Source organism: Saccoglossus kowalevskii, chromosome 6 (assembly GCF_978046115.1).
Source record: "Saccoglossus kowalevskii chromosome 6, keSacKowa6.1, whole genome shotgun sequence".
NCBI classification, from domain to species: Eukaryota; Metazoa; Hemichordata; class Enteropneusta; family Harrimaniidae; genus Saccoglossus; species Saccoglossus kowalevskii.
In genome coordinates, this window is record NC_140646.1 from 27,628,437 (window position 1) to 27,655,881 (window position 27,445).

Here is a 27,445-nt window from a genome sequence, read left to right on the forward strand (position 1 = left end):
ATCCATGATCAGGGATATAGAAGATAAATCACTGCAATCTACAACATAGGTTTATTAAGTCAGTCTGTCATTCATGTTACATGTAACCATTTGTTGACCATGGAAATATGCAAGTAACAGCAGACAGGTTGTCTATCGCCCATTTTGCCAAAAAGTGTTTATATTGCTGTATTTTCTAGTAGTGTATTTATTGGAATGAAATGACATCCAGTGGGAAACAGCACTGGGAGGAAACTGGGAAAAACGACATAGAATAATACATCGCCAGACCTGCTGTTGTTATACAAACACTCAATGTGGTGCTGGTGGTAGTAGTAGTATGCCACCATGTGAATCAGAACCTGTGTACAAAGGTCATCAATTGATGCTATCACATGACATTGTGGAGATTCGGGAGTAACTGCAGTCAAATATATACACACAATGATATGCAGTAAATCATGAAGTACGGTTTTTATGTGATGAGTACAGCATTGCTGCTTATTGAATATTTTGTTCATTTCCAATCCTCAACTCTGTAGTATATGACTAGATGGGCTGCATCATCACAGTGGTTATGGCTAAGTATAGTATTACATAATCCTAGTTTGCTGGCAATATTCTTCCTACAAATGGTTTAATTCAATTTTAATAGAAATTCAACAATTTGCATGGGTTATCCAACACAAATACATATGACTGTATTATCACAACGGAAAAGTATAATACTTGATAACAATGTGATGGATATTCAATGTGTTTTAATAAATTGTTGCAGGTAATTCATGACTGATTACAACCAAATCGGCTACAGACTCTTCTTGGGGTGATCCACCAACCTGATCACTTTTAGCCAAGTACCTAACCAGATTCCAAATGTTCTTTTAACTTTGCTTTTTATTCATAAAATTGAACTACAATCGGCCACTAGCGACGCGAATCTACAAAGAACACTACCTGTTCTATTCATTCAGTGTAAATAAATTTCAGTCAATCAAACAATTTACCACAGATAACAAATGTAATTGCACTGGATTATTGAATCAACAGAAGATTACTCAATACTACAGATTCGTCAAAAAGAGAATACAATTTTAATTCATGGCTGTGAAATAGCATCAAATTAATTTCAAAAGTGTGATAATGTTGTCTGAATATTTAAATCTGGACAGCTTTAACAGACACTGCAATATATGAAACTATGACTCGTAAAATTGTCAGATTATGTTCAAGACAATTAAAAATAGACTACATTTTTGCATTCTTTCAAATGCCTTTTCACATTCAGCTACATGATCATATTATTATATACAAGCGCAAAACAAAAATCATGCTAAAGTAACACAAGGTAAACAATATCCATGCCTTAAAAATTAATAAGCATGTGCTTGTAATGTAGGATTAAGTCAGTGATGAGTTTGTAATTGGTCATGCTGTGAACACATTAAAGTGAAATACAATGTTCTTTTTGATTTACTTTACACAAACTTTTTTTAAATTTCTCAACAACCCATTTTACACAAGAATTTAAAATGAATAAATGATTGAGTTATACCACAATATTATTAATGTGGTCAATGTTAGTGAAAAGCTTTCTTTTGACTGAATTTGTTTCAGATTGTAAGCATTCAAAGAAAGTCATTGTAGTTTATTTATATACCTTTTTTGTGATTTGGTAGATAAAATTTCCTTAATTTTACTAGATTGCATTGCAATATTGTATTTGCAAATCATTAGTGTTAACAGTTTCAGGGCACTCATTATTGAAAACAGTTCCATAGTTATTAAGTATTGATTACATTGTAGCATGCCAAATATACATGTATTGCTAGTATATTATAAATGAATTCCCGGAATGCCAAATCGATTATTATAAAAGTGGTTCTCTATATAGTATGAACTCATCTCAACACTTCCAAGTGTTGTGATTCAATAACTTCAGCTTAAACTCTTTCAGTACCATATCTTGTTTATGCTAAAAACTCTCAGCACTAGTTTCACAGTAAAATTATAAAGAAAAAAATAAGTAGAAAATTATTGATGCTATGCTTTGTTTCAATATATTTGAAATATCCATTATCATCACCACCATCTTAATCACCTTAAATATCATTGTAACAGAAGAATACTTCACAATAAACTATTCCAACACTGCACAAGACAGCAGGATTTTGGACATCAACGATTTTCCAGTGGAATCTTTTGTTGTACCAACTACAAACACAAAATAAATCACAGTTAACAAATTATTTAAGCAGTTCAGAAACAATTCAGCCTTTCACACATGATATGATTAAAACCATATAGGGGAGAAGCCAAGTATCCTTTTTGGAATTTTGCTTTTCTATTTTATGATCAAGAATGATATAAATGCTGTTGGTAAATACTAGAGAGGACAATCATAAAAAAATAACTTATATGCTAAGCTTATATAGATTCATATTATTTACAATGAAAAAATATTTACCAGGTAGCTCAAAATTTAGGTGGAATAACAATATTTTGCAAGCAAGGGATGATGAACAAAAATCGTAAAAGAAACACTTGCCAAAAGTAATCGTTGTCGGTAATGTTGATCGTTTTCCTTCTTGTTTCTATCTGGCACAGGCACCTCATTTCTCATTAGAATGACTTTCAGAGCATCTTCTTTAAACATTATGGCAGGATCTATGTGATTGCTTGTAATTTTTTCAACCAGGTACTCACAGTAATGAATCCTAAAGATGAAAGAAAAAGTTAACTGTTAATATTTTTCACGAATAAATGTCAATTTACAAACCTTTAACATCAATATGAGCCAAAGCATATTTAAAACAATGTTCAGAGCAAGACATTTTAAATAACTTTCTTTATCTTGCTCAGTTCTGGGCTTCCCATGCCAAAAGGTTGAATCATTAATATGTATAATAATTTATTCACAAGAACACCACAAAGTTTTTCTCTAAGAACCCGCTTACTATAACCACAGTATAATGTGTTGAATAACACTGAACAGACTATTGTTTGGGGTGGGCTTACTTGCATAATCCAGCATATCCATTAGGTACATCCTTGCCACATGCTGCATCAATCAATCCATCATTAGTTTCCTTTTGCTCCATTACCGTGCATTTGCTATCAGCAACAATAGCTACAGCAGCAGCGCCTTGTGGCTCACCAACATCTCCTTGCTGAGCTACCTGTGGTTTCTCAACATTAAAGTTTATTTTATGATCCTGCAGATTAGATGTATAATATGATATGAGGAAATCTGGTTGTGCAGGATTTTCTAACATATTTGGTGACACAATGTTCTCCTCAAATAATCGATCAAACATCTATTGCAGTAATTTGCATATAAAAGATGTTAATAGTATTTCCTTTGTTTCCAAACAAAATACTGTTTCTATAATGCTTAAAAGGCTCTATGGAGAACATTTTGCGACATGTATTATGTATGTTAATCTCTATTGTTCATAGATGAATCTCAAATAATTATTAGGTTTTGATAATTCACATTTCTGTATTTCAGTTGTTCACTTACTATAAATGGTGATGGTTATAAGCCATCAGAGATTTTAGTGGCAAATGAAAACTGAAACTAGAAATACAAATCCATCTAATTTGCCCAAGGCAAAAAAAAAATATAAATCAACAGTCCTCCCTTTTTTTTAGTTATAAAAAGTGGCAAAAAATACAATTTAACATTGTGCTCTATGGAATTGTTCTAATAATAGCAATTTTGAAAAATATTAGGACAAGTGTCTCACACAAACACACAACACAAATGCTAATTCATAGTGGCGTGAGACAATAGCTTCATGATTGTACATGATAACCCAATGAACATTTCTAACATAACTTTCTTAAAAAATACGAGTAGGGTTCTACCTTAAATAAGTTTGTACCAAATTCAAATTTTGGCATCTACTGTGATATAGATGAACAAAAAATTGTATATAATTGGAAAAATAACATCTAATTTAAAACATAGTAAACATGTGAATTTATTTAAGATTTGCAAGAATATGTACCATTCCCAGATCTAGTTTGACATGTCTGGTTTGACATTTTGAGATGTCTAAATACTTGATTTTATTTTTTTTACAATAATATTGTACAGTCAGACATTTTTAAGACCAAAATATTTTGCAGAAACACTAAACCATTGCATGTGCATCAGATAAAGTTTGAAGAGCATTGTTTTGGGTGTCCATGATACAGCTCCAGGCAGAGACAGACAGACAGACAGATGCACACATGGACAGAAACTATCCCATAAGTCCCTATTTCCTTTTATAGCCCTACCTTCAACAGTTTCTGTAAATCTTCAATAGACTCATCACGAAGGTAGAACAGACAATTTCTAGGGTGATGTGCATGAAGACCTTTCTTCTCACAGCTTCGAAGTTTAGTGCAGTTCTTTTTAAATGGTTGAGAACAGCCACTACAGAACTCATGGCGACACTGGGTACATTTAAAATGCATGCACCCACCCTTGGCCAAGGCGTAACGAAAATTGCAATTAGGACAGTCTGAAACAGAGGAGAAGTTGACAAATTTTAAAATAAACAAGCAGCCTCTTGGCTGAGATAGCTCCGCTATTAGCAATGCACATTTTAATTAAAGAACAGAAAATATCATTAGAAAATGAACAATATGCATAGTATCAATGCAATGGGACTTGCTGTTTTCAGCAAGAATTCAAAAATATCATTTTTCACCATAAATGATTGTGGTTTTTAACAAGAAGTCGAAAATATCACTTTTTACCAAAAATGATAAAATATTCATCAAAATTAGAGAATTGAAGATATCATTACAAAATGAACAAATCTGAGAGAGGTCCACATGTGGTACCTATATATGTAATATCAAAGCAATTGGACTTGCGGTTTTTAACAAGAAGTTGAAAATATCACTTTTTACCAAAAATGACAAAAATATTCACCAAAATTAGAAAATTAAAGATATCATTACAAAATGAACAAATCTGAGAGAGGTACACATGTAGTACCTATATATGTAATATCAAAGCAATTGGACTTGCGGATTTTAACAAGAAGTTGAAAATATCACTTTTTACTAAAAATGACAAAAATATTCACAAAAATTAGAGAATTGAAGATATGATCATGAAATGAACAAATCTAAGAGAGGTCTACCCAAGGTACATATACACCAAGTATCAAAGCATTCAGGCTTGTAGTTTTCAAGAAGAAGTCGAAAAAGTAAAACATTGACACGGACGACGACGGACAATCACTCACATGATAAGCTCCGCTCGATAAAGTCGACAGCGGAGTTAAAAACGAGTTATTGTCAATGTCATAGTGACTTTATTAATTATAAACAATAAAAGACGATAATTAAATGATGAAATATCCAGCTAGTTAAAAAAAACATGATGTTACATCAAATGGTACTGTATCCAGGATTTGTATACTCAAAGTAACAACTCTTAGGAATAAGACCATTCTCATATCAATTCTCCAATGTCACCTACATTGTACTTTAACAAAATTGATCAAAATATGTCCAGACAATCATTTAGCATAGAATCACAAAACAAACTGATCACATAAATGTTTTTGCCAGGAAACAATTCAAGACATTGGAGTCACTACTGTACATCTCTATACTAACACTTTTTTTGGTTTTGGTTCTCATTGCAAGTATAAGGGTGAACCAATTGCCCAAACCTAACACAGAATGAATCCATTCATACATGCTTTAGGCAGAAACCCCCCAAAAAATGTGAGCATCACTCTTTGAAGATGACATACAACCTGACCTAAAAATAATCATAGATACAAGCGTAGTACTAAAAACAATTTTCAACATTGTATTCCAAAGTGTTTATAAAATTTAAGAAACTGTCAACTGCTTTAATACATCATAAATATGCATAATACACTTTTTAACCTCATACAAGAATGATGTTTATTCAAATCTGAAAATATGTACCTGAATGCTGGGGCATGATTAAAGTCCCAGACGTATCTAAAATACATCGCTCACATGATGAAATTTGAATGCACATAGCACAATCACATATTTTATTTGACGTACACCAAAAGCCGTCAAAGGTTACTGGTGGATATGGGTTCATTCATTTGATAAATGCCAATGTTTAATCCCAGAAGAGATGGAATTTCTCTCAAAAACACAAAGTTGGGAATATATGAATAAATTTGCATTTCAAAAAAAGAAGTTGGGTAATTGTAATTTCATGAAATATGGATGGTGGTAATCCCACAAATAGTAGGAACATAGCATTTAGTATAAGGAAGAATGAATTCATCTCCTGACACGTGGTGCAATTATCTCAAAGTCATCACAAGAGAACGTCTTGTATATCCAGGGAATGCATTGGTAGAAAGAAATAGCCTAAGCAATTTTCCTCCATGCATCATGACTATATATGATCAATTGATAAGCACTGAATTGAGAAATGATATATATTATCAGAGATTTTACACTGGCTCCAGTAATTGCCACCAATTTAAGTAAGTTCTCCATGCATTGCAATGACTAGTTTCTACTGATTGATCAGTCGATGGGTCTCCACATATCGTCACAGATTTCACACTGAGCTGGCTCCAGTAAACAGATTCCGAGTTCTCTAAGCATTGCCAATAAGTTTCTACTGATCACTAAGCATGATTCAGATTACAATGTATTATCACTAAGCCCATATTGAGCCTTAGCCTTATCTAATTATGGAACTGAACAAATAAATGATTAAATATTACCACAACATCCACAATTAAATATATATTAATTATAATAGAATGTTTTTTTATGAAATAAGTAAAAAATACTGTTTTTACCTATACCGCATTCTTTTAAGTGTGCAGCTAACCCAGCTGCCTGGTGATCAGGGTCATTATCCTCCTTCCAGGCTTGGAACTGTTCACAAGTAAGTCCTTCATGCTGATCTAACCACTGGCAATGTTTCATGAAAAATAATATTTCTATGAATAAGTTTGCTATGGTTTTGAGTTCAATTTATTTAAAACATGTATAGGATGACTGTAAACATTTTTAATTTGACAAGAAAATGCTGGTAATTGCAAATTTTATGAGTATGTATAAATAAATATTGTAACTTGTATTGTAATATCATGGCTAATTACAATTTTTTTGACCACCATTTACTGGCTATTCTGAGGTTAAATTCAATAAAATGTGTACTTACAGGTTTTTTACATTTAAAACAGGTATATTTCTTGCATTCAGGACAAGTCATCTTCAGTCTGTTTGGATTCTCATATAGGAAACCAAAATCACACTAAAATAACAAAACAAAGAATGGTTTGTAAGCTAAGATACTAGTAGATTACATGATTTCACCGATGCAATCATCTAGGACATGTAGGACCATCATAAATTATTCACACCATAGACACTTAAAATTGCAGTTCATTTGTGGAACATACTAGAGCAAATCTAATTCCAGAAATAGATTGATTTATTTACATACCAGTACATAGAATAAACAAGACCATAATGCACATTTTTTGTTTAACAAATGGGAATTAAAATGGCTGACTGATGGACATCTTGTTTTCTGAAGAAGAAGATGCCTCAACAAATTGTCAAACACAAATTATGCACTCATCAATGCATTCAAAATTCCCAGTGTAGGAATAGTTTTTGGAGTCAAATTCTTCAGTTGCCTAACCAAAATCAAGCATTACTACTATAAGCTGGATCTCAGGTCTGCATAGATTGGTATATTCCTACCCATATTTTTAGGGTGGAATGCGAAGTATATATTATACAAATGAGCACAACATCTGTACTTAAACCATGATTTGTTCTAGCAATAACCTTAGCTCAAGGGAAAAACAAAATTCAAAATTAAAATAGCTTGCTTACATATCTAGTAATTTTTAAAACAATTACCAGGAACACAACTTGTTAACACATTGTTGGTTTACACTTTTACCATTCAATTCTGCTCTCCATAGAGGCTTTCACCAGGCAATGTGTTAAAAAGTATTACATTCACAATCAATTACCACCTCTTCTGGTTTACCCACCGTTTATATGTTTCAATGGGGAACAATGATCAAACCTTGCAAGTTGGTCTTCTAATACTTACCACAGAACACCAGCGGAAGTTAGGATTTTTCATTAAATACATATCCGTCAATTTCTTCTGGAACAATTCATGGATTTCTGGTCCTAAGTAATCATGAACCTTAAGAGACAAACACGCAAGTATGAAATACATTTATACTCAAACAGCTCAAAAAATATGTCTGTGTGTGTAGTATTTCGATGAGGGTATATGCAAAATTAAAAACTCGCATGAATTGAAGAATAATCCGTAAATCACATGGCAAACGTACATTCTAAAAATACTAAATGGAAATGTCTGTGAAGGATCTGTTTAATTTTATCTATATTTTATAGTGTTGTGGATAATTGCAAAGCATGTATTACTGGGGTTATGTACATTGTTTTTTTAATACAGCAATAATTATAATATAGCTGCTTATTTCTATTTACACAATTGAAAATGTACAAGCACTACTATGTGATACCATTGGTTAGAAAAACACTTGAATTGGACCGTCAAACCAATACATCTGTATATCTATGACATGATGTATAATGAATATATAAAATTTGAACATCAGTCAAAGCATGTCAGATATATGGCTCTAGAATCGCATTCATTAAAACAAAATGGCCACCAGTCAGCCATTTTGAATCTGATCTGAAAAACAAAATGACATGCATCAGGGACCCATAATGTCCAATGTATGTACCAAGTTTGAATGAAATCCATCAGTAAACAGCTGTGAAATGCTCGATTTTGATTAAATTTCAGTACAAAAATGGCCGCCATTCGGCTATCTTGAATCGGATTGTGAAACAAATTGATGTGCATAATGTATAATACTATGTATGTGTGAAATTAAAATGTAATTGGTCAAGGCATGTCTAAGATACAGGTCCGTACGCACGCACACACACACACAGGTCATTCCATAAATCCCTGTCTTCGGACTGTGTCCGAACGAGGACTAATAAAGTAACTTTATCATGCAGTTTTCTTAGTTAAAATGTAGTGGACTACACCATGCAGTGCATGCTATTTCCCACAATTCTATGTGGTTTTCTATGTCCTCAACACACAGCTATCTCTGGATATACATCATGCATTCTGAGAACCAACATGATGTTTTTATCTTGATTATTCTGAGGTAACCAAATAACTTGCTATTGTTGTGTCTTTGAAATACATACATGCATGTTTATTTACAGGTGATGAGGCTGATTTACTTACGTTGATACCTGAAAAAACATCTTTCACCAGAATTTTGATCACATATTGCAAATCATACATTTGACAAACAAATACAATTTTAAAAAATTCAATAGGGTCCAAAATAATGTCCTATAATAGTTCATCATTATTGGAGTGTACAGTCTAATAAAACAGACACAGAACCTGGAAACTTACCACAACATCTAGAAATTGGAAGTATGTGTCTGCATTTTCTTGGTCTTCCATGTTTGGTTCACTGCAGATAGGACAAGAACACTGACGTATATTCTTCTCCCTGATTTGCACACTAAAGTAGCCAATCATACATTCCTTGCATATTTTACATTGACAATGGGAGAGGGTGTACAACTGCAAATAGATCACACAATTATAAAAAAGCAATGCCATGGATGAAAAGATGTATTCACCTTGTGGAAAATTAATATGCGTGACATGATGTAATTGTAGTTGTAATGTTAAATCAGTCACGTTCATAGATATAGTCCTACCACAGTATTCATTAATACAACATTTTCGTCATTGTGCCATTTTTAAAACCATCAAGGCCTCATTATGTGCAATGTATGTACAGAGTTTGAACAAGATCTGGGTCCGGAAATATGGAAACGCATGATTTTTGTCATAAAAATTGCCCTCATTACGAAATGGTCACCATCTTGAATTTGGATTGTGAAATGAACGAATATGCATACATGTACGTTTTCCATGACGTGCTTAATTTGAATATGATCAGCCCAGCCATGTCAAGCAAACAGATGGGATGTACAGCTTTCTGGAGGTCAATCCGTAAGCATCTTAACCCAATATAGCATTAACATGTATTCAATAATGCTAAGAAGAAATAGTGCATTGTGACTTACCCTATTCATTGGCATGGGCGTTATACATACTTCGCATGAGTATTGTTCTAAGAATCTTATAGCTTTCTGCATATCTCCACATTCGCGAGCAGCAACAATAGCATCATCAGCATTTTCTTTATTGAGGGCAAGCAATTTAATAGCAGTCTCAGCTCTTCCCCAGCTCACCATTTTATACTCTGCCAAAATTAATCTTATTCGCCTCTACAAGAAAATATATGATTATTTATTTAATAATATAAGTTATCAATTTTATGGTCTCATTCAGGGGATGACAAAATTGCTAGTTAGATCTATATAGAAATATGGAACTGCAGTCATATCCCCAGCTTACACAGGTTATGAAAATACTAAAAAGTAGTGGGAAATTCATCAATTCATTAACTTTCAAAGATGCAGTTTTGAAGAATCAATTGTTATTAAACAATAGTGGCGTTCATGTTAGTGCTTTTTTGGCGCATGCACAGATCTCTGTCTTGTTTTGATAAGATGATTGGTTCCGAAACTCAACATGTGCCGAGATTTGCTGTCTTAACACTCGGCACGTAGCAAAATCACACCCTCAGTGGTGAATTTAAGAGAACATATACTGATTCATACTATTATTACATATGTACTGCAGTTTATTTTGATTCGTCCATGAAATCAAAATCGGTATTTCCACAACCCATATGCAAATGAGGTCTGAGAGCAAACAAAGTAGTCCCTTCAGGAGTACAGTTTTTCGAAATAAACAATATTTAGAAGTATGATATTTTCCCCTTGGGGTACATGAATATACTTGCCGAGTGAAATGAAATTTGAACAACAGTAATGGTACTTTTAGGCAGTCACTTATTTTGGCCCAAACTAATTTGCATATCACCCATGCAATAATGTTTTCGGTATTTTCACGGTCGATATGCAAATGAACATGGTATTTTCATTGGCTACCGAACTATTTTTATTTTAGTTGTAAACACATTGTCGTCTGCTATTTTTATCCAGTTCAAATCGTTCAACAACATTTTTGGCATGTCAGGTGTACATCACATGGAATACTACGATTGGAAGAACTTAATGTATGTTGACCACCTGGAAACTGAGTTTTATAAACCTTGAAGGGCTCTCAGAAGATCCACCAGCAGTAAAATTAGCGATTACTATGCAGCCGCAACCATCAGCATCGAGATACCAGGTTTCTGCTGGCGACGTTGCGGCGTTACTCAGTTCCAAATAAAAATTACCAACGCCAAAAGAGCAACATTTTAACCGGTAATCCACGACCAGCAAGCAACATCGCACACGAAGTTGTAGCATGCAGCTCAGCGACAACCGCTGTCGACGAAAGTCATCCCGTCAGTGGAGTACCGCAGTTGTACAGCATGTTTGCGGAACTTTTAACTTCAACATAAACTGTGTATCATAGTCATCCAGTTCAAGTTCTGCTTCTGTCGTGTTCCCAACTAAACGTCAACGAGTTATTTATTCGGACAGTGACTCAGATTAGACGTCTGATTATTTTAATTTCATGATACAAACAGTGACACGCGTTCTCCGGGTGCGTTCTACACTGACATGCGCTGCTAGGGCGTAACACTTATATTGGAACATATTAATGGGCAATGGGGTTCCCCGACCTAAATTCCATCTCGGTTTGCACGTTCTTTCTTTAGTACGAAATAATCAAGTATGAAACATATGTAATAATAACAGAACCCCACACCCTCCCCGTGGCTTTCGTTGCGTATGGAAGTTATTTTCACTCGAGATGCGGTGTATTCTGCTGTACTTTCACTCGCTTCGCTCGTGAAAGTACGGCCGCAGGATACACCGCATCACTCGTGAAAATAACTTCCATACGCAACGAAAGCCACGGGGAGGGTGTGGGGTTCTGTCATAGTATGACATGACGATGGAGGGAAGTGCATCGAGATATGGTCGGATGCTGTAGTGATGAATAAAATCAATGCAAACCGTCATCAGCGACGCATATGTGCAGCTGCAACAGTTTTTTCTTGCAATGCTACATCATTGTGAAAAAATAATTGTTTTTCAAATCTTCTTTGCCGTTCACGAGTCATAATAAATACCATAACAGCAAATGGATATAATTTCAATATAGCAGTTATTATTATCAATATATGGGTATCGTTTTCCATGTTTGGGTCAAATAACAGATCGAAGAACAAGGGCATGATTTCAGCACGAGCTAAGTGGATCTCAAGTGGTCCCGAATAACATGAATACAAGTTGTGTAATCCCTCTGCAAACACTGAGAATTAAAAATTTCACCACATGGCAGAGATACCATAACATGAACGTTGCAAGAGACAAGATTGTTTTTTCTTCTTTACATTCATAAATATCTTCAGGCAGCCAAATTTGTACACATTATAATTGGCAGTGGTGATGTTTGAATGGGTGCCATTACATATACAGGTACATATATGTATCATGTCGCAGTATGCATATTATGACTCACCTCATAGTTTACATTCTGATCTATTGCTTCAGTTTTCGTCACTGAGACTTCGCTACCTTCATCCCATACACTGTTTAAAAAGGGTTCCAAGGTCTGTTTCTCTAAGTCTGCAATAGACTTTTTAATATCACCCTGATTACGCTTCAGAGCTTCAGAGAGGTTTTCTCTGCCATAAATGCCAAGGTCCAAGAATTCTTCTATCTGAATTCACAAATAAGATACATACATGTTGTCACAGAACGCTATAACAAAATCAGTACGACAGATCACTCACTACCAGTCCTCGCTAGCTACTCCGCCATCTTAGCTCCACCTGTGTATATTGATCCTGCCACAGAGGGCGCACCTCGTAAAACCACTTACGAAAATTAATGCAAGGATAAATAATAGGAATTCATGACACATGTATGTTTTTTAACTGCACTATAAAAGCTTACTGCACAGTAAAGATGTTCATAACTTTTGTTTAAATTATGTTTGCAGACTGAAGAGTGTTATAGGATTGAGAGTAGTGTGAAACTTGACTGTTGAAACAGCTCCAGTGTATTCAACTTATAAATTGCAATGCTTGACTATCGCAGGCAAAATAATAAATTCTTAAACAAATCAGGGCTAGTTGATAATAGCATTTTTTTTAGCAGAAATGACAAAAATATTGTCATAAAAAATAGAAAATCTGAAAAAGTTTAAGGTATCTGCATATCAAGTATCAAAGCAAGTCAACAAATACTCTTAGTAAAAAGCTGTCATCAAAAGCCATCTCTGAACAAAGATGCAACATACAATGACAACAAATTTCTGAAATGTTTCATGTGAATTTCAATATCAACAAACCAAAAATTAAAATTATTGGTATGTCTCCTAACCTCATTCTTTCGCTTTATTAAGCTTTCCTCTGCAGATCTTTTGACATCGCCAAGGTGGCGTAATGCAGCTTCTTTCGCTTCTTCAGTAGTGATGCGACCCCAAATATATTGCTCATCATACTGAGCCTGTATACTTGACATGTTGATAATTTCTTCTATAAGCGCAGGCCAGTCATCTTGTAGCCATTTGAAAGGTTCTTTAGTGTCACATAAATGTAAGGCAATTTCTAGTTCGTTCACGTTATACGTATTCTCATCGACTTTCTAATATAAGAATTTATAACAATTAAACATTACATTGGAAATATATAAAATTGTAATAAATTAAAAATGCAAATACAATAAATTTAATGGAGGCATGAATGTTTTTATATAAAATATTTTTATAAATGTTTTATAAATTTCAAATGACAGTTGACAACCATTCACAATACATTAACCGGTACATGACAGTTAATCAGTAAATGACTGAAGGACCTGCAATAATTAATTAATAAATGGTTGTGGATTCTACAAAAAAATAGGGGCTGCAGTTCTGCACTGCATTAGATGCTGCCCCCCGAAAATTTAATGTCTAAGTCTGGATAGCAATATATCACAAATTATATTTGGTGCTGATTCATCAGGTTGAATGTACAAGTTTTGTCACCATTCAACACAATCTTGATACATAGAATGTTAAATACAAAACTGAAGCTGTAATAACAAAGTATCTGCATAAAACTAAGATGATAACAAATCTGAGGTACACGCTATTTGCGAGAGATTAATCAACACAAAGTTCTCAGAAACAAAGTTGGGTGAGAGAAACACTCAGTAGAGTAAGATGAATGACCCAGCTTTGTAATCTATAACAAAACTGAAAAAAATATTGATAATATTTCAATTGATGTGTAGATGATTGTTGCACAATATGGATCAACTAAGTCAGTTACGCAAGTGATCATATTACTGGTAATAAAAACAACATAACTTACCCTCAATAGATTAATAAATTTCAACCCATCATTTCGTTGTTCTTCAAGTAGTTTCCTTTCTTTAATCTCCTGTTGCTGTCGATCCTGTCTCTTCCAATCTTGAATTTGTTGTGTCTCTAGTTTCAAAAGGTCTGGTTGTTTCTTCTCCCACCTGTCGATGTCGATCTTTCCAAAAGGATCACTGTCTTCAATGATAGATGATGTCACTGGTAAAAAAAGATTGTAAGATAATTGTGGAATTCTTAGCTGTTCCATGGTTGAGCTCAGAAGCTTGAAACAAGGACTAACCATTTGAATGTACTTGTAAGTACTTGGAATTTCAATTAGCTGTCCACTGATAGGCTATTCTAAGATGGCCAAGAGTGTAGAAAACAAAAGGTCTGTTTACTGTTATGCAAATGAGACAATGACATAATCCACTTGTCACAACAGATGCAAATGCCACATGATCAACTTGTAAATTCAGTGTTACTTTGGCAAGAACTTCTTTTCCAAACATTGGCTTAATAAACATGTGAAGGAGATTCTAGAAACACACATGAAAAGTTCATTAAAACAAGAACAGACTTGCCTGCGTGCATCGAAAGTTTTTTTTCTCTGATTTCACATGCTAAATTTATAATTTACTCATACGTTCAATAATAAGGATTTAAACTTGAAATGTGATTAGAAATTCCTGTCATCGCAATAACAGATGAAACATCTAATCAGCAATATAGCATGGCTAATTGGCAAACCATACAACTGAACATTGAAAAATGCACAGTTCGGGGCACACCATTATCAAGTAGGTGCATTTATAGTGACTGCAAGTGGCACTCTCAATACTTCATACCTTAGAATTTATTGTAAGTTGTTTCAGCTAAAAATGATGCACCAGTTTCAGATAAAATTACTCTGAGAAATTCTGAACCTTGTCGCATTTATTCGGAAGAAGTCTAAGAAACAATAGACATCACAAATAATACTTTGCAATATTCTATTAACTTTGGCTGCAGTCATCAATAGCTTGCTTGTTTTCAAAACAATATCCTGAGTTGCTACTGGTCACAGACAACTGGTAGGTTTTGAAGTTGTCATCATTCCAATATCCCAACATTTTTTTACCACATTCTGGTGGACTTGGCCATTGATTGAAATGACAATCCATTCAACTACTTCTGTACCATGAGAAACAAGTTTTCTAACTCAAAGTTTCCCCATGACATCTTGCAAGTTGAGCTTACGACCATTTCAAATGAGGAATATATAATTTTACCCTAAGTAATGATATTTTGATATACTCAATATTTTCTTTTGCTTTCAAATGTATATATATATTACTTATCAAGATCACTTATCATAAAAAAAAAATGTCCCTCTCATATTTTAATTTAACTTGTCACCTTTTGAGAATGGTGTGACCCAAAATCAATTGGGCAAACGAACATTCAGTAGTATGGTTAGCTGGCAATATTGCTGATTTAGAATTCAATCCATTATTATGATGACAGTAAATGTACAATGTTCTCAAAAACATGAGGCACACTGTAGTGCAGTTGTAATGAGTATATTTTGGTCATATAAACATTTCTCTTACAATCTGTATCCAATTTTGTATTCGCTGTTTTTCTACTTCCAGTCAATGTTTCTTGTTTCTTTGCCTCTTCTTCCTCTTGCCTTAATTGTTCTTGCCATTCTTTTTTAGCCTGCAATTTCTCTCTGACCACCTATGATTCAGGAAGAGAAGATGCGATCATTTTCTGTGCATCAAATTAAAATAAATTGAGCCAGACGTGTTACAATACAATGTTAACAACTATGCAGTAAACGAATTTTAGTCAATAAGGTCGATAAAAATAATAGATAAAATATATTTACCTGTTCCTGGTCTTCCTGCATAGATACAAATCTGGAGATTGGTTGTTTTGATGATTTTATCTCTTCTGATTTTGTTTTGTCTACTATATTCTCCACAGAGCTGTGGGCTATAAAAGCAGATTTTGGCAGTATATCATCAGAGTCATTGCCATCTGACTTGGAGATTCTCGCATTTTGTTTTCCTACCATGGGGATACTATGTGTAGTTCGACTGCACACTTCACAGATACGAGTATCAGGGTTAGTGTTGAGATAGGTGCAGTGTTCGCAAGACCACATGTGCTTTTTACTCGCTGATTCAGTGCTTGAAGATTCAGGCCCAGCTGTAACAGCAGCGGGGATCAGATGTTTTACTTCTTCTATTTGTTGGTTCTGTTTATGTTTTTGTCTCCGCGCAGGAGGCTGTGGTGGTGATTCGAGTAGATCAAAATCCATGCCACCAATCTTAGATTCTGGTGCTTTACTCAACAAGGGTAGTTGATAAGCCGCACATATCTCATTAGCAGCTTTGTTTGACGTTCCACACCTATTACACTCTTTTGTCTGCATCATCTCAATTTGTTGAATGTCATGCAGCTTATTCTGATAACTACTGCTTAATACTGAAGGTTTCTTAGTAGAAGGCAACAGGTTCAGAGAACACTGTGAGCAAGCCTCAACACCAGAAATATTCAAATACTTGCATGACGGACACACAGACCTACGTGGCATTGTAGCCAAGTGGCTCTCGTGAGCACTGTCTTGCCTTCGGTGAACTTGTCCAGGCAGTCTTTGTAATGAGGCATACTGATTACTGCTTCCAATTCCCAAAGCATTAGTACGAAGTGGTTGCACCATTTGGGCAGGTAGATGTGACTGCAAGAGGGTATCACTGGGTGGAATTAGCTCAGGTGGTAGATGATATGATCCAGGAGGCTGGTGCACAACACTGGATGGAAAGGGCCCATACAGTGATTGTGCCATCACCGACAAACCTTGTCTGAATTCTTTTGTCAAAGCAGATTTTTGAACCATCAAGTCTTTCTCATTTTTCATTTCCTTCTGTATCTCTAGCTCAATCTGTTGGTAATGTGGAGTCTGCCATGCCTCTAGATTGTGCCTCTTCATAGCATCCTGTTGGTCTCTTAATTCGTGCACTATTTTCCGGCTTTGATCTATATCAATATTAATCAATTCTAACATCAATAAAAACTTTCTCTCCTCCTCTCTCCTGTCTTTTGGTTGTGGCATCAGAGCTTCCTGCTCAAGCTCAGGTAGGTAAGCATTCGACTGTGAGCCAACAGCAGGAAGAGGTTGTTGAAAACTTGATACTGAAGTAGTTGAACGACTTTTTGGTAAGGTGTGTAAGTGAATGTTGGGTGATGTTTGTTCCTATGAAACAAAGAAAATAATCCAAACCATTAAATCCTGCAGTACTACTGTCACTACATCATCGAAGAAACAGCTATTTCCATTTTCACTCATTTCATATTAATTTTGCATACAGAATTGAATGATGGCATAACACTTGAACAACTCCAAAATTTGTAACCGGAATGCTTGATTTAGTGAGAAATCACTGTTTAGCTAATGACTGCTAGCTAAGAAAGATGTTTCACAGTAACTGTGTTCTTAAATACATGTACCTCTTGAATGAAATCATGCAGCTGGTTCATATATACAACATTGCTTTGAAATTTGTTCACTCGTCCTTCTAGTAGAATATTCGTAAATTCACAGCGATGCAATTTTAAAATTAATTCAAAATTATATTTTAAAATTAATTCATAATTATATTTTTTTACCTCAGATTTGCTTTGCATTTCGTACACAGATGATACAGATTCAGGTCTTGGTTTTGCTCGTTTCCTTGGTGTAGGGACAGGCTTCTTAGGCAATGATACATCACTCCTTGGACGGGGAAGGGAATAGATATGCAAATTAGACCAAATTTCCCAATGTGTAAGAACATATGGTAAAATAGAATAATATTTTGCTACACAGTACTTTCAGTCAATGTTGCAGACAAAAATCAATAGTCAAAACAAGGTATAGATAACACATCAATTAACTAATTATTTTAATTATTCATAACACTATCCATTCAAGTGATTACTAGTATTTGAAATGAATATATCAATTTAAGTTATAGAATAGCATTCACTATGCCGCACGAATCAGAATAAGGTACTTATCCCTCTTATCAATTTCCTAGTAATATTATCAAAGATCTTTGTATCCTATGAAAAGCCATTCTCTTGGACACAACCATTTTTACAGGGGGTATGGCTTGAAAAATATCATTTAAGAAATTATGTACAAATTTAGCATTTTAATTTCCCACAATAACCAAGACATTCTCAGACATTCAACATGAGTTTCAGTTAGTTTAAATAATCTCTACCATATCAACAATGATGTTCACAGCAAAGTCCCACCAATTATCGCTGACAACAAGTAAGTAATATTACAACGTTGCAAGTACCATACCATATTCCAACACCCATTGTAAGTGCAATTTACAAGCAGACAACTAACTTGCATGTACATGTACCTGCTTCTATGCAGTGTCTGTGGGGGCGGAGACACCACAGTTGATGTTTCAGCTTTTTTATCCACAGCCTGGAAAGATCGTCGATGATGCGAATTACGTGCAGCGTGTTGATGCCATCTATTGTCACATTCGTCACACCTCTTGTCACCACATTCATCACACAGCTTTGTAGCAGGACACTGTCCACACAAGTCACAAAGTGTAGCTTCATCTGAAGGAAGACATAGTTGCAATATGTTAATGTGGCATTTTACAAATGTGGTGCAATTTGGATAAAATAAAATAAATTGCTTTAAACTGGTGAGACAATTCATTGTGAAGAGTGTGTGTGTGTGTAGCATGCTCACTTCATTGGAATTTTTAACCCATGTTTCTCCACACACGATTAAATTAATATCTAGTTTGAGAATTGTGAAAATATGTTTATAATTTAATTAAAAAATTAATTGGTTGTCATTCAGTCATCTTTAATTGGATCTTGAAACAAATTCATTGTGCATATGTGAGATATAATGTCTTATCAATATGTAAATTTAACAAATTTCAAACAAAGCATTTGTTTTATTAAATACACATGTCTGTTATCAAATTTGTAAATTAATTGTAACTGAAAGGTGTGTCACTATGATATCGTAATTATCACGATGCTACCAACTTCATGGAAAGATGTCCAACTAACCATCGATCATCAGATAATTTGAATTCATTCTAACCTACCTATAATTTTGTTAGGAGTGTCATCAGTAGAATTCAAACTCTTTTTTGGTGAAATGGCACTCTCAACAGTGTCAGGTGGGAAGTTTTCTAATGTTGATATGGGTCTTGGTGGGGCTCGTCTTTTTTGTTGTGTTGTTGGAACAGCAGGTCCTATAGCAGGTTCCATAGTTGGAGGCCTTTTGATTTCCAGAGTATTGTCCAATATTGAAGATTCTGCTCCAGTTGGAGTATCAGTAAGTAATGATGAAGGCAATTGACTGGTTGGTGGCTTAGAGATTGTTGGCTGGGTAACAGACCCTGAAGGGACATCTTTCTGAGGAGGTGGTGGTGGTGGTGGACGTCGGCCAAGAGCAGAGACTGTTTTAGGGGGCTGTAATATAAATATTTAACACTATGTGAATACATATTGTTTATGCTTGAATTTTTGGGATTTTTGCATACCTTGGAAAATACATGTAGAACTGATAACTCCAATGAACTCACATATGTCATTCCTGGTAATGCTACTCCACCGACTACACGGCTAGGCATACCAGATTGTTGCTGGTGCACTTTCTCCAGTTGTGTACTCAATCTTTGCTGCATAGACCTTACAGATCCAGGGGTACTCTGATAACTGGGCATCTTGTACTGTTTCACAGCATCAGGTTGAGGGTGGCAGTTTTTTTGAATAGCTTCTATTTCATGTTTGGCTATGATGAGGTCTGCAGTTACTTTAACAACCTCTGCAATATTAGGATTTTCAACTTCGTCTGGATAAGTCAATCCATCATCAACATCCTCTGTGTATCCGAGAAGTTGAAGAACATTCCGGGCACCCTATAATGGCAACGATGGTAAAACAATAAGTAAATAAATTGCATCAATCATGTTTAAAGATGATTTAGATATTAAAATTGAATTTATTGTTTTTTTTAATAGCTAAGAACATATTCAGGTTTCTGGGAGGTCATACCGGTTACTGGTAGCATAGTGATTGTAGCATCAGACTCGTTATCAGTAGATTTGAGTCGAAATCCTAAATAAATGAGTCCACCCCTACCAATGTTTCATTCATTAACAAATGCAACTTGAAACTTGATTTAGGTCTGTAGGTGCTTGTGTTCGACCAGGCCTATAGTTGATGCTAGGATAGCACATTAAATTGCCATAATGCAATTATGATAGGAAGACGGCCACACAGACACCTAAATCGCAAACTAAAACATGGTTTCTGTGGCACAAATGTAATATATGTCAGCATTCACAACTCACACTTGCAAAATGCACATCAAAAAAGTCAGGAAAGACAACAGTGACATTCAATGTCAAAACAAAAACATCGATAGACAACTTATCTGATCATTTCACAAATATAAATGCATAATCTATTGTTAAGTTGATAGCATTTTGCAGGTAATGAATGAAAACATATATAACAGTTAAATATTGATTTTTAAAAAGTTCATGACAATTCATGAGGAGTCATTAGCAGTTGATCTAGACCAAAATGAATAAATTGGAGGCTGGCTTTGACTTTCCAGCAAAATGCAACTTTTCATTATTAATTTAAGAGTCAATAAACTAGAAATATTGTACAATCTGTGAAAAAAATGTTTATTTTATTAGAATAAGAACAAAAGAATTATCCAAGTAGTAGAAACAACTCAGAAGGTAGTCACAGTAATATTCCAAATATGTACAATATCAATATGGGTGGATAGCTCAGCTGAACTTTGACCTTTGCATTGTTTCATATATGTCCAAATAACAATGACAGCTTTGAAAAAACCACAATGCAAGATAGGCATATCCTAAATATCATGTTTGTAAGTGCATCCTTCAAAAACAACAGAAAGAAAATAGCCACCAGTTGGCCATTTTGAACTGAAACATGAAAAAAAAAAAAGGTTTACCAGTGGCCCTGCTTGTTCAACCATCATTCCAAATCTTGAGAAAACTAATTAATATAAAAAAAATGTACTTACTTCGACAATATCCACCTTTGTACGAAATATCACGTTTGAAAACCGAACACTCCTCCATACATTAGGCTTGTTTACTTTTAATAAATTGATTCCATATTTTTCCAGTATTCCGAGTGCTGATATGAGCTTAGCGATAGAGTCCTGGCCCTGTGCAGTGAAAACAAAAATTTGCAATTGATGTTTATCCTTGGATCACAGAAGTTAGCATTCATCATTTTGTTTCCATATTTGATTTTTAAAAAAAATTAAATATCGGTAATGGAAATTTATATTCCTTTGGTACCAAATTAACAAAAAATTATATGAAAATGCTTAAAAATGTGCAAAATAATTGGTATTCATGGTGTCAATAACTCAATGATTACATGGTGGGAACCAGTTAACTATTACTCAGGTTAGGGTCAAAAAATTTGACGCTCACAATAACTACACCCATAGGCTGTACCCTTAAAAATGCTACAAAACAATGTTTTCTTTAAGATTAATAATTAACAATTCATAATCGCTTCATGCATGCTACATTGATAATTTCTGCGTTAATGCTAGAACTGGATTATTTCATTTTTAAACAAAATTATAAATACTAGTAATAGTGCCAAGAAAAAAAGTGCTGCTACCAAAATTATCAAAGCTGCTAAAACCTTATAAGTTACATGTAATGCTATAATTCAATTTAACTACGCTCCCGATCAGAATGTGGAATGAACAAATCTTTCTAAATCAGGCTATAATATTAAACATATTTGAAATCCAGATATTACACTGAGACAATGAGGTACCAAAAAAAAGTGTCACCAATTTTTCTCGGTTACACTTCAAAACCTAGATACCAGCAAGTGGTTAATCATTGAACCTATAAAACAAAGATCAATAAACATGTACATGTAGACAAGGACATTCATGCCACAAACTATGCCGATGCCAAGGAGTACCTTTAGAATAAAAGTTGGGCCAAAGCTTGCCATTTGCAATTTTGTTAAATACATGTGAATAGCTCCAACACATGGCATAAAATCAATGAAAGCTGAGTTGAATGAATATATTGAAAACATAGAATTGAATTTTCACTATTACCTGAGTTTGCCCTATACAAGTATCAGTAGCACTATGATTCAGCTGCCAACCATGTCATTGTAAAAACAGACTATTTGTTGAATTAGCCACAATCTTGAATGAGCTAATATACATATATGAGAAAGCTAAAAGAACGTGTTTACACTAACTCGCTGAATTTCAATTTCAGGAATACAGCACATGTAATAATAATAGTAAGGCCTATGAATAATTTGACATCTTACTTGGATTTTAAGATTAATTAGCAACCAGGGAACTATAAGTGAAACAATAAGTGACCGAGTAATTATTAATTATATAGTTTTATAACTGAAAGTACATCTGTTTGAGTACAGCAGATTATTTGCATGCTATGAAGGGGAAAGCACGAGCAGCATATTTTTGAACCTAAGTAATTATATAATGAGATGAAATTATGGTCAACCAAAATTAATTTTTCATTTGCCTAGGTGTTGTGTATATTTGTATAAACATGAACATTTCACCCCATGTGTGGACATTTGGTATCACTCACTCATTTTGGTTATATTACATGGATTCAAAAATATGTAGAATACATTAGACAAGATTTGTATTCCTTCTACATTGTGAAGTCGGCTATGATGACCACCAATGACAGATATTTTGAGATCTGTTACCTAAATATATGTTGAAGCATATGCATAAATTCACTGCCATAGTAACGGTGGAACCCTGCTAGTAATACAAACTACATTATGAATTTTAATTATTCTAGGACACATAATTATTCTAGGACACATACATGAACAATGAAGATTATTACGATATTAATGATATACGGTAAATATGACAAAAATGGAGGTAATATATGTACTACCCAACATTCATCAGTTCAAACAAGGCCCCCTAAGTTACTAGGTAGTAAAGTACCCCCCCCCGGTACTACTATTTTCAAGATGTCTTTTGATGTGAAGATGGTTTAGTTTTTCTGTACCTAGATGTAATATTAGTAAATGCTATTGATATTATTTGTGAATAACAGTAATTAGGTTAAAGGAAATGCCTAATATTTCAAATTTAAATTGATAGTGAAACTGTTTCAATTTTATGATTAGTCATAGTTTTCAAAATTCACCACGCTGTATAATTACAAAATTAAACTGCAACTTGAATGCTTTGAACTGTGAAATAGTACCCAGGCCAAGAACAATAATTTCAAAAGTTTGTTCTATACCTTACAAAGTGAAAGCAGTTACCAGTATCCATAATCCAGATATTTGGACTAAACGAAAATTATTTTACAATAACAACAATTTGGAAACTCTTTAGTGTGTACAATCTTGATAAACAAATCATATTTTCCAACCAAATTTGTATTTTCTATTAACCCAGTAATTAATGTTTTGCTAGTTCAGAGTAGGGATATGTATATATAATTTATGTAATATTTGATTTTAAACTTGTCATGGTTTTAAAAACTACTCCAATTCTAATACAAATCATAATGCCAAATCATGCTGAAACTTATGATGCTAAAAAACACTTACCGATACTACCGATATATATATATATATATATATATATATATATATATATATATATATATCAGTCCCTAGAGTGTATACCATATTTGCTCTCTAAGTAGCATATATTTATGTTAAAAATAAGTCATATTTTTACTGGGTACAATAAATACAATTTATATATACTTGTATTAGAGATGCACTACTAATATGGTATGGTTAGGATAGGATAGGATAGAATAAAGGAATACTTTATTTGCAGTGTACACAATACAGCACTGTGTCACGTCCAACAAAACTACTGTAAAATACCTTAACTTTTGCTTTGAATTTATTTTCGCTGAAGGGAAGATTCAGTGGAAATAAAATCCAGTGAATATACTTATTTTCCTATATTTCACATTCAAATCACAAATTAATTCCAGCTAAGATAAAGTATTTTACAGTACCCTATTATAAAACTACTAGACATGCCTTTTCTACACCAACACCCGAATGTCATACATACTTCATGTAGTATGACACATTGGCAGTGAGGAGTTGGCGTCTAAGAGGTCACTTACCAGTTTGTTATAGTTCATTCGGAGTAACACTGGGAAATCCAGCCTCGCATATTTCATTCCCAACGGACACGGGATATTAACCACATCTTTAGCTAGCTGAGCTGTCTCATCGTTGTTTGTCTGATTGTTCTGAGCAGCTATTTGGATATGTTCTTCTAGTTTGCACCTCGTAGCACTAATTGTTTGTTCCACAGTCAAGTACATAGTGGACTGTGGTGCTGTGATCGCAGCGGCCATCATGTTAGTATCAATATACTCATTCCCATCACTTCTATCTGATACGATTGGTACAGTTGGATCATTTGGTTGAATGATATGTACCTCAGTCTCCATTATACATTAAGTAATTTGGAAATATTATTTCTACGCCAACTTGTTATTATTTTTCTTCTGTAATATAGAAATCTGTCTGACCTAAAAAAAATGAGAAAGGTTATCAGAGAAATATTTTAAAAATACAATTTTTGTCTGCAGGATCTTTTAAACAATAGATATTGACAATCCGTGACCGTCCATAGAAGCTTTAGTAGTCTGTATCACGTGATAGATATCAGCTGTCACTATGCCAATGGAGTGTGTACCCCATGAAATCAAGTATTTCCTCATAGCATTGTGTAAGCAGGCTCACTGGTGCATGAAGTATCACAACAAAAATACAGCCATGTAGACAACATAAATAATTCCTGATTTATGCATAGGATTTTTTCTAGTGCGACATTGTATTTCCTGTTTCAAATGGACATGACACTTTGGATTCAGTGATGATATGTTGGCACTGGAATAGTTTCTGTTCAGTATTTGTAAATACAACAGAATAATTAGCATAATTTTTAATTATAAAGAGTTCTAACACATTATGATATTAATTATGTTCAATACATTTAAATAGTCATACAGATAAAGTTCACGTTTTTATTTTATCTTCAAGATTTACCAAACAAAAATTATTACTCTAAGGGGAACTAAATATCAAGATAATTATGTGAGTAAATAATTTCTCCAAGGTTTTGTTTAGGCAGTAAACATTTATAAAATTAATTACCAACAAATGATTTCTAGTTTAGAATCTATAATCAAAGAAGGTTTGGGGTTAGTAAAATATGGTAACTGTGACAACTATTATTCTATTCTACAATTTTAAAGATTTTCTGACTGTATGAATGTATGAAAATACTATTTACTAAATAGTAAATGATAGTGTGAAACCTATAATAGCTTTGAACAGGAAACTATGACAAAAAAAAGAAACATAACATAACAATTACGTCTAAGAAAAATAAATATGGGTCAGTATGTGTAATAAGTAAATACAGTGAAAGTAAATACAGTGTGTGATTGTTCTTTGATCAGCAGTTTAGATATCTGGGTGGGCAGCCACTTAGAGACAATATCTTATCAATCAAAATCGTTGCTTGTCACCATATTTCTGGTTTCTATCAATATGAATTTACATTTCGAACAATTGGATTATATAGCGAGCGATTGCCAAAAAATGTAATTAATTTCAATTGTATTTTACCAGACACGTAAGAGGTCATTATATGAAAACCAGGGGGTCATGCAGACACCTGAAACTACAACCAATGCAACGGCAAGCAGCGGCGGTACTTACAGGCGGCCATTTTATGATTATTCGTCTAACTCCAACTACAGTAAAGAGACATTTTTTTGTGTATGGAACACTACCAATGACATACTTACGCTCAGTGTATGACACTTTCTCTCGTCTGCTACATATTTAGCTTGTATCGACGTAAAGTACGTCTTATGTTACATATAAATCCACAGACTCAACAACTAATCGTTGGTCCAGCCAACATACGTCATTACTAAAGGGTCTTTCCCATTACCATGACCCCTAAAGTGATGTTATCGCCACTCGGTGCGCACCATCATGTATACGCATAGCAGTGCATTGTGGGAGTTGAGTAACGTCATTCCAGGTAGGGGATTCCCCATGTCCCGCTTACTCGAAGCATTCCTAGAAAATGTGTGTTATGGGTGTAAATTTTCGGTTACTAAAATAGAATTTTGTTAATATCGGTTTGTCTCTTCCGCTTGTCTGTTTTCGCCATCGTGTCAACCACAGACACAAGAAAAAATCGCTGAAACCCACACGAGTTAGTGCAGATTCGACATCATTGCGCACGCAAAAAAATGCGCGATGACGAAAACAATGTATGTATATACGTGATGTAATCTGATATGTGATTAGACTACATGCATTTTAGGCTTTCGTTCGTGGCCGTCGGCGTCGGCCAATGACTGACAGCTACCATAAACATTGTAAATCCAGGTTGCTCGATCATAAATACAATTTTTTTATTATATAATAATATAGAAATTGATATTGTCAGTAGTTATAAATATTTAGGTATGGAGTTTAAGCCAAATGGAAAGTTTGATTTGGCAAAAAAAAAAAATTATATAAAAAGGCAGTCAAAGCATTTTTCTTTATTAAAAAATCTCTTAGTGGGTCTACCAAAATTAATATAAAAACTTGGCTGAATGTCTTTGATCATGTTATTAGGCCTATATTAACATATGGCTGTGAGATTTGGTGGATGGAAAAGTATACAGACAAAACAGTCATCGAAAAAATTAACATAAAATTGTGCAAACTACTCCTCCAAGTTAACCAGTCTGCAACAAATTTGGCTGTAAGAGGAGAACTGGGTAGACATCCACTGTCAGTATTCATTAATAAAATGATGATAAAATACTGGCATAGATCTTACACTGTGAAAGAAAACACTTTAATTCACGAGGCAATGTCCTACAATATCGACAACAAAACAAAGTGGGCAACAACAAC

At 34.1% G+C, this 27,445-nt stretch overlaps 1 protein-coding gene across 1 annotated transcript; it reads right to left on the reverse strand.

Moving 5' to 3' along the window:
• Positions 1 to 720: 720 nt before the first annotated feature.
• On the reverse strand, positions 721 to 26,535 carry LOC100375820 (uncharacterized). Its single transcript, XM_085500287.1, has 21 exons — positions 26,332 to 26,535; positions 24,631 to 25,044; positions 21,510 to 21,656; positions 20,026 to 20,361; positions 19,543 to 19,912; positions 18,826 to 19,036; positions 18,077 to 18,182; positions 16,293 to 17,663; positions 16,012 to 16,141; positions 14,433 to 14,638; positions 13,456 to 13,719; positions 12,590 to 12,790; positions 10,126 to 10,329; positions 9,440 to 9,613; positions 8,069 to 8,167; positions 7,160 to 7,252; positions 6,792 to 6,906; positions 4,267 to 4,493; positions 2,998 to 3,194; positions 2,528 to 2,696; positions 721 to 2,193 (listed from the first exon to the last, which is right to left on the reverse strand). The coding sequence occupies exons 2-21, from the start codon at positions 24,961 to 24,963 to the stop codon at positions 2,158 to 2,160; spliced, it is 4,989 nt and encodes a 1,662-aa protein (XP_085356413.1). The 5' UTR covers positions 24,964 to 25,044; positions 26,332 to 26,535; the 3' UTR covers positions 721 to 2,157.
• Positions 26,536 to 27,445: the final 910 nt, after the last annotated feature.